The sequence below is a fragment of the Pyxicephalus adspersus genome, chromosome 11 (assembly GCF_032062135.1).
Source record: "Pyxicephalus adspersus chromosome 11, UCB_Pads_2.0, whole genome shotgun sequence".
Classification (NCBI taxonomy): domain Eukaryota; kingdom Metazoa; phylum Chordata; class Amphibia; order Anura; family Pyxicephalidae; genus Pyxicephalus; species Pyxicephalus adspersus.
Window position 1 is genome coordinate 26446707 of NC_092868.1, and position 7822 is coordinate 26454528.

A 7822-nucleotide genomic window follows, 5' to 3' on the forward strand; every position below is an offset into this window, starting at 1 on the left:
AGTAAGGCTGGACTGCAAACATCGGGGAGCCCCAATACAGATATTTTAGTGTTTGATATCTGTTCCTATTTACCAAAGAAGATCCTTTGGTACAGTGAAATTTCTATCCTATATTTCTATTTATATAATATATAATATATAAAATATATATATATAATATATATTTCTATCCTATCCGAAATTTCTATTCTATATTGTTTTACACACTTCTGGGTGGCATTGACGATGTACTACACCCAGCTCTCCATGACACTTACAAATGCGGTCCCCCTGGCGATAGCTGATCAGAGGCCACACATTGCTACTGCTCTCGCTGACCCACGCTCCTTCTCTGGTCCTCCATCCTTGCCTAATGTCACCGCGCTACTTTTCCACAACTTTATGGGTGGCATTCCTAACACGTCATCCAGGTCATGATGCCAGCTAGCAATGCGGCCTCCTGCTGTTTTGACGCTTTCTCAATGTCCTAATTTTTATGCTGCCTTTTGTACGCTGTCCATCACGCAAAAATCCTATTTGCCTGCTGTCACTTTGCCTGCCATTTTCTGGAAAACCACAAGGTCTTTTTTTAAATGTATTTATTTATTCTTTGTTTATTGAGTTTTTCCTTTGTTGCCATTGTTCTCCTACACATACCTAGCAAATTTGGTGCTTCTAACATGTATAGGGGCTTTGCTATTAATGTTTAAAGTCGGCCTATTGACTTTAATGGAATTCGCTGAAATTTCACGGACTCATCGAAAGTTTAAGGAAATTTTTGTGAGACTGTCAGAGGCCTTCTCGCTCATCCATTTTACTGACTTAACCAGTGGAGAGAGTGATGTAATTCTCTTCCCTACAAAATTGCTAGGAATTCTAATAAGCCAAATCTTGCATGAGGATGGTGTAGTACAGTGCAGGACCATTTTTTTTTTAAATTTGGGCTACTCATCATTCATTAAGATCTGACCTGCAGGAGGAGGACATAACCCTCACCAAGGTTCTGCAGAAAGAACCTAGGAAAAAGTAAATTCACTGCCTGGCCAAAAAAGGCCCCAAACCTTCGGGGCAATGTTAAGATCTAAGGGTTGATTTAGTTGGTTAGGTCTGGGTTTGGCAATGTTATGTTTCTTTTTATGTACCTACTGGCCTTTCCTTTGTTGTCTTGTTTTCTGAATAGGGAGTGTATAATTTAGGGGGTGGCTAATAGGATAACATGACCTTACCACTGAGGTGTAAGGTCTGATTTATTGCATTGTAAAAACAGTGTGTTATTTTTACACAGTAATCACTACTCCCTTTATTTGTAAATGACAAAGGATACACTGAACAGCTGACAAATATACTGTGTATGATTTTCTGCACACAAACATTATTATACATAAGTATTACAAAAACACATAAAATTATATATATAACAGACATAAAATTGTACACCAAATTGTGTTATACCAATAATAATAATTTTAAGGGATCGTACATATTCAGATTAGACTTATGCAAGTGTTTCTTTGGGTTTTACTATGCATGTAAGTATGTATTTATTGCTTTTCTATATTGCCTATTTTTTATGCAAGAAAACAATGCAAGCTATAAATGATATGTGATTAGTAAAAGTATGTAGGAAGACATGTAAAAGCCAATAGATTCAAGTTATCTGGTGTAAACTCCCTTTATTTTATCAGAAAACTAGCATTCATCTACAAAAGATGAAGATCAAGGTAGCCCCAAGCACCCCATAGTGACAAACAAGGTACAAGGTGACAAACAAGGTCATGATGTTTTTGGAGTTACAAGCAGTTGTAAAAAAAAGTTTGGGTATTTGTCTTCTGCCTGAGGCATTGTGGTCAAAGCTGCAGATGTTTCAGCAGGTGCCATATTGTTGGCAAGAAGTATTGTTATGTTTGGTCTTTTGCAGATTAAGAGGTTTTTTTCTGGTATTTGGCTTTAAATCTATGGTTATTCAGCTATTACAGCTATTAGAAGTTTCTATTTCCAAGAATACAATTCCAGGTGTTTTATGATGTTTTATGATGTTTACACATGGAATTGGATGAACCTCATATCATTTTCATAACTCTTTAGGCTTGTCCAGAAGTGGACAAGCATTAGTGGGGTTATGTGTAACTATCTTAAAAAAAATCTATAACCTCACTTAGATGGCAAGTTTTTGGTCTAAGATTAGCAGCAACTGGCATGTGTTACAAACAAAATGTTAAAAGCATGGCAGTAAATGCAGGGGTGAATGTCAAGATTTTTATTGCTTCTTGGGTTGCAAGCTCTTGGCCAGATTCTGAATCTGGTTACGGAGGTTTTCTACAGAGGGGTTGAACCATTTGCGCATTTGGTCTGACAGCTTATCTACACTGCTCTTTACATCTGAGGCCATCTTTTTAACTTTGCTTTGGACATCTTTGGCCACTGAGGCAAATCGATCTCTCAGCTGTTTTCCTTGCTCATCCATGGCATCTTTCAGGGACTGAAGGCGCTGCTGTCCTTTCTTCTTCAAGTTGTTAATGTAGGGCTCAACGGTTTTGCGGACGTTTTCCACCTTTTCCTGAGTGTTCTTGCTCAGATCATCTCCATACTGGTTGAGTTTACTTTTGAGGTCTTCACTGTCCTTTGAAAGACGTTTCTTCAGCTTTTTCATATACATACTGACCTTTCCTTGCACATCTTCAATGTTCTGATCAAACATCGATCTTAGGTCTCCAGAATACTGAATGGCTCTTGACTTGGTGTCTTCCATATCATTCTTGAGCTTGTCAGCAAGAGCAGAGATCTCATCAGTAAAACGTTGTTGGGCATCTTGAGCCATTGGACCAACCTTGCTCTTTAGATCATCTGCATAATTGCTCAGTTCTTCCATGGTTTCTTTGATAAGTCCGCTACAATTAAAAACATTGGCTTTAGTAGGAATAACATAAAATATACTTAATAACAGAAAATATCATAAAATATTTCTTATTACTTTATGATAGTTTAAGTTTGCTTTGTTCAGGTAAATTGAGTGGAGAGGGGTTAAAACCCCTAGTAGGTTTCTTTGCTGTCCTTGCACTTCTGTGAGGACCACACTTTAGATCATGTACTGAAGTCACAACATGAAGTTAGGAGAAAAATCTGTAAGTGAGGTGAAACCCCCTGTTGAGTGAAACACTTCCCTTCTGTAAGTGTAACATTTAAGTATTTAAGTATTTTACATTTTCTATTACTTTCTGCCATAATGACACCAGAACACAGACACACAGGCAAAAACAACAATAAATACCTGACAGGGGATTAAATATGTTTCCACACAAGCCAAAAATTGAAAAAAAAAATGTTTCGGCTTCACATATTTTTGGGTACTTGTCGGTGCTTTAAAGTACCCCATACAGCCAAATTGGGAGTGCAGGGGTTTTATGCTAAAGCATGTTTTAAAAATTAGAGTTATGTACCCACTCAAATGTTTAAATGTGAAACAAAAATTATATACAAATAATTAAAAATATGTTATATATCATCAGGTATTACACAGGTATCAAACGTGTAAACCTAAAATGTATTATAAAACCAATAGCTTTCCAGCAAAGTATATTCTTTGATTAAGTAGATGTTCATAAAAAGTAATTGCATGATTACACAAGTCAGGCCTGCTTTTTTCACATTCTTCTGTGAATATAAATGAAATGCTGACACTGACAAACACAGTAAGGTTGCTGCAGGGCACCTGGAAGAAATGCATTTAGGTGTTTACCATATACAAGTGGCTGCCATAAGAACATCTGTCTTGAATAGCAAAGTGATAACAGATATTTTTAAAACATATTTCTAAACACAGAAATGTTTTTTTAAGTCTTCACACATATGGGTGCTCAGTAAGCATGAAACATATGCTGTTTTAACTTCAAACATTTGGGTTTATACAGGGGTCTATCTTTATAAGCTGGCTTGCAATCCATGCGGTCATCTCAAATATTCTGATTTATCTCGACAAAGGTAAGATTTAATTGGCTGGACTTTTGTGTTAATATTGTTCTCTGCACTACCTTGTTGAGCTCTTTGGTACAATGAAAGTCAGAAGCTCACTTAAGTGTTCTGGTGAACATGAATTTGCCTAGAGTCAAATGTAGCAAGATAATGGATGAATTCTGGATCTGATAGATTAAATAGGTACTTTGGCCGCTAAATATTTTGCCCCAAGGGTAAATATCTGACTTTGAGATATTGCCCATCCACATAAGAGTCACCCCAGTGCTTAAATTTACTTCTTTTTTTCGTTACCATGTCACACACTTTAATTTGATCTTTCCACTGCTCCAAAGCAAAAGAATCGACAATTTATTCAATGAAATTGTATTATCAATTGTTTGTTCTACTAATACAAACAGTCACCAATCTCTTCCTGAAAGGTAAGGTCTTTTTAATTGCAACAGTTCCTGCTAGCAGCTGTATGTGAAATTTTGAAAATATTTACAGACTTTTACTAAATGACTATTGCAGAAATCATCAGAAGTAAAAAATCTCTCATGCAAGCGATCTCATGCACTGTGCCTATTCAAACATATTGAAAAATGTTGATATGGTCTCATATAGTCACAAGGATGCCATATTGAAACCAAAATGTATAGATATGAGCAGAAATGCAGGGAAACTGTAAAGGCTAATGCCTGAACACAGCTGTTATATCATTATATAGTTATATATAATAGTCACCAGGCTCCAAATTTTATTACTTGTCTACAGGCTACTTTTAACACACCTATACCATGTAGCCCTGAGCATGCCTTTTCTTGTTCTGGTCATTTAGGAATCCAACACCACATTTATTACACATCTGTCAACTTTCTGCTCAATCTCATGACAATGTTACCCGAAGAAGAGCAGAACATGACATGACTTGTCATAATTATACACCAGAAAGTGAAAACTCTACAAAACTGTGGGTGGGTGAACCTCGAAGGTCACACATGAAGAATAATTTGTGGTTGGATAAAAAGATAGCAAACCAGTAACAGTACATCTTTTTTTCTCAGAAGACATAACACTGAAAAAAGGAAGACAATCTGTATGCTATTACTTACTCAAGTTCTTTGCCAAGTTGAGAGTCTTTCATTTTTGATGTAGCTTCATCTGCAGCCTCTTCCATCTTGGTAAGGGTCTGCCAGAAGCTATCCAGGGCAGATTCCCATTTTGTCCTGGGTGCATCTTTAAAAAGAGATCGAGCTTGGGCCCCTGTAAAGAAAAACATGAATAAGCATTCCAACACAGTCCTTACTAAAACATTTATTAGTGAAGAAACACTAATGATTAGAGAGGTATATTTGAGTTTGTAAAGAATGAAGAAAAGATCAGGTGTATATATATAGGTAAATGTTTTTTTGTTTCAGTTTGTGATTATGAAAGGGTTATAACCTTTGTTCTTTTTTTGTCTGTGTCTCTGCTGGGGAGATTTACCCTCATTTATTGTCTTGGTGACCATTGTTTGATGGACAGAAAGTGATGGAGTATCCAAAATGTCACAAGAACTGCTGTGGTGACATTTTTTTTTGTTGTGCGTAAAAGGTAACACAGATATAAAAAAAATAAAGTTGTTAGTGTAAAGCCTAATGCAGGCTATATTTTTTTTAAGTTTTGTGTAACAGAATTAAAGTTTATGACATGTGCCTCTAAATTTTTGCAGGAACCCTTTATTTAGAGAGAAACAGTACGCACAGTTTCTTTTTAAAGACTTGTTTTCTGTTTGGCAATAATCTTGTGCCTTTTTATAATAGTAATGAAGAGGGTCAGTGTCTACAAATATTTCCCAACATTCTGGGAATTTTCTGTGTGTAATGATGAATTTAAGAGGGTTCAAAATATTGACTCATATCAAAAATGACTGATCTATCTCTGTAAAGGCACTTTAGCCAAAATTATTATGTCATAAAATGAATTACCTGCTAGGAGCCCAATTGTCACAAGTAGAAAAATCGCTTTCATGGTTTTTCTTTATAATTCTGTAGGAGAAAGCAAAATTGGTTAGAATATGAGATGCCAGCTGCCTGGCCTTCATATCACTATTCATAAATGCCACCTAAAGTTACTATTTTTGTGCTGTTTGTTTTGGGCTATCGAAAAGTTTAGGTTATCATTCCTACATGTCATTGTGGAAAAATAGAAGCTTTAGGAAACACTCCAAACCGCAGGGTGGGACTCGTAGTTCTATAACAGCTAAAGAACAGCAAAACACATTTTAGAAAGTCAATTTGCCAAATGTAAATACATTTGTTTTTAGTAGATGCTGGCTTTACATCACCCACTGGCTCCTTCTACCTATAAGTAGTCTACTCTAGCATCTGAGATCCCAGCTCTTTTCCTCACGTTGGGATCATACTTCTGTTCCTACATATAAGTGTCATTATACCACTCCTATTGGAACCGCAAGCATGAGCCCCCTTAATTTGGTCAAAGCAGGTGATAATATAGGAATGCAACCAAAGATCTAAAGAAAGAAATATAAGAATCTACCACAATATGATAAACCACTGGATTGTTAAACTTTATCAGTATCTAAAATACCAATTATATGCTAATATATATATATATATATAAAATTTATCATTCCTAGAACCTGTCCTTCCATTCCTAGTTCATGTCATGTCCCTCACCTTCTCAGTAGCAGCAGTGTCTGTCCCACCCTTCCTTCTCGGTCTTTATATAAGCAGTAGGCTGTGAGCTGGAAGGGTTGCTCTCTTGCACCTTGAAGCCAGAGGCAGACACATGATCAGTATAAGGTTGGAGGGGGCGAAGTCTACTGAGCAATCTATTCCTTCCACAGACTTAACCCTGGGCTGCTTGGAAAGTGAAATATTAGGAAGTGATGAAAACATTAAATGATTAATGCATCCTTAGACACTAGTTAACTTTGCCCTGTTCTTGGGATTACTTTCATTTTCTTCCTGCCTGTCCATTACTGGGCATGTTAGAGGAAATGTAGTCTACTGAAGATGGTCCTACACACAGGCCTATCCTCAATGAGTGGTATTTTTATGGAAACTGTGGGCACAAAAAAGCACAATCAGGCCATCCTGGCCTATTTATGCATAATGCATATTTAAATTTAAGAAGTGGGGAATAAGTAGCTTAGCCACAAATTTCCAGTTCCAAATTAAAATGGTACCAATCAGATAAGGTGTTTTTTTTAACGTTTTCAATTGAAACCAGTCCAACACAACCTCTGATGAGTCAGCTCTAAGGACCACCAATCAGCAAAGTTCATGCTCTGAGTTATAGCTCTGATTTAGCAGGGAGATTGTTGGATTTCTGCGGATAAACCACTGCTTCTAAATGCAGCATGGTTCTTTATCCGCAGCGTTTCTACTCTGGATGCAGATACTTTTTTTTAAAGAAAACAAAATGCAACACTTTGCAAAGCTTTTGCTCTGGCGAACCAGGAATGCGTTTAACTGATTTACATTTATTGGGGCTTTACAGGTTGCTAGCCATTCTGAAGAAAAATTTTTTAGGAAAAAATTGCAGGTTCTACCTCTTGTGTCACTGGCTATAACCTATAGGAGTATAATCAAGACCATAACTTCTGTTTTGATTCATGTGGAATGTATTAGACAGACAATTGTGTTTTCAATCTGATTTAGGCAAATATTGACCAATCTATCCATTGCATAGATATCAAATTTTTGGGGTTTATTTATATTTTTTTCTTTTCATTCACATTTTTTATCTAATGACCCGTTAGAATGCAACATTTAACATTCCATCTTCTAAATTGTGTTCTAAATTGTATCTTCTGCGTTTTTGAACAATAAAAATTAAATGTGCAACAAGAACAGTTTGACCCTTGCGAAAAAATGTTATTTGTCTG

The 7822-nt window shown here is 36.3% G+C and overlaps 1 protein-coding gene across 1 annotated transcript; it reads right to left on the reverse strand.

The window, feature by feature from the left end:
* Window positions 1–1250: 1250 nt before the first annotated feature.
* APOE (apolipoprotein E) lies at window positions 1251–5957 on the reverse strand. The gene is made up of 3 exons (XM_072426137.1): window positions 5898–5957; window positions 5043–5193; window positions 1251–2867 (listed from the first exon to the last, which is right to left on the reverse strand). The coding sequence occupies exons 1-3, from the start codon at window positions 5938–5940 to the stop codon at window positions 2237–2239; spliced, it is 825 nt and encodes a 274-aa protein (XP_072282238.1). The 5' UTR covers window positions 5941–5957; the 3' UTR covers window positions 1251–2236.
* Window positions 5958–7822: the final 1865 nt, after the last annotated feature.

What these genes read in the sequence shown, in the direction of transcription:
- APOE (XM_072426137.1), bottom strand. Translation starts at nt 5,940, where the DNA reads ATGAAAGCGATTTTTCTACTTGTGACAATTGGGCTCCTAGCAG. An exon ending in GACAATTGGGCTCCTAGCAG is followed by an intron (nt 5,194 to 5,897) that starts GTAATTCATTTT and finishes TTTTCTTTACAG; the next exon opens with GGGCCCAAGCTCGATCTCTT. An exon ending in CAACTTGGCAAAGAACTTGA is followed by an intron (nt 2,868 to 5,042) that starts GTAAGTAATAGC and finishes TTTTAATTGTAG; the next exon opens with CGGACTTATCAAAGAAACCA.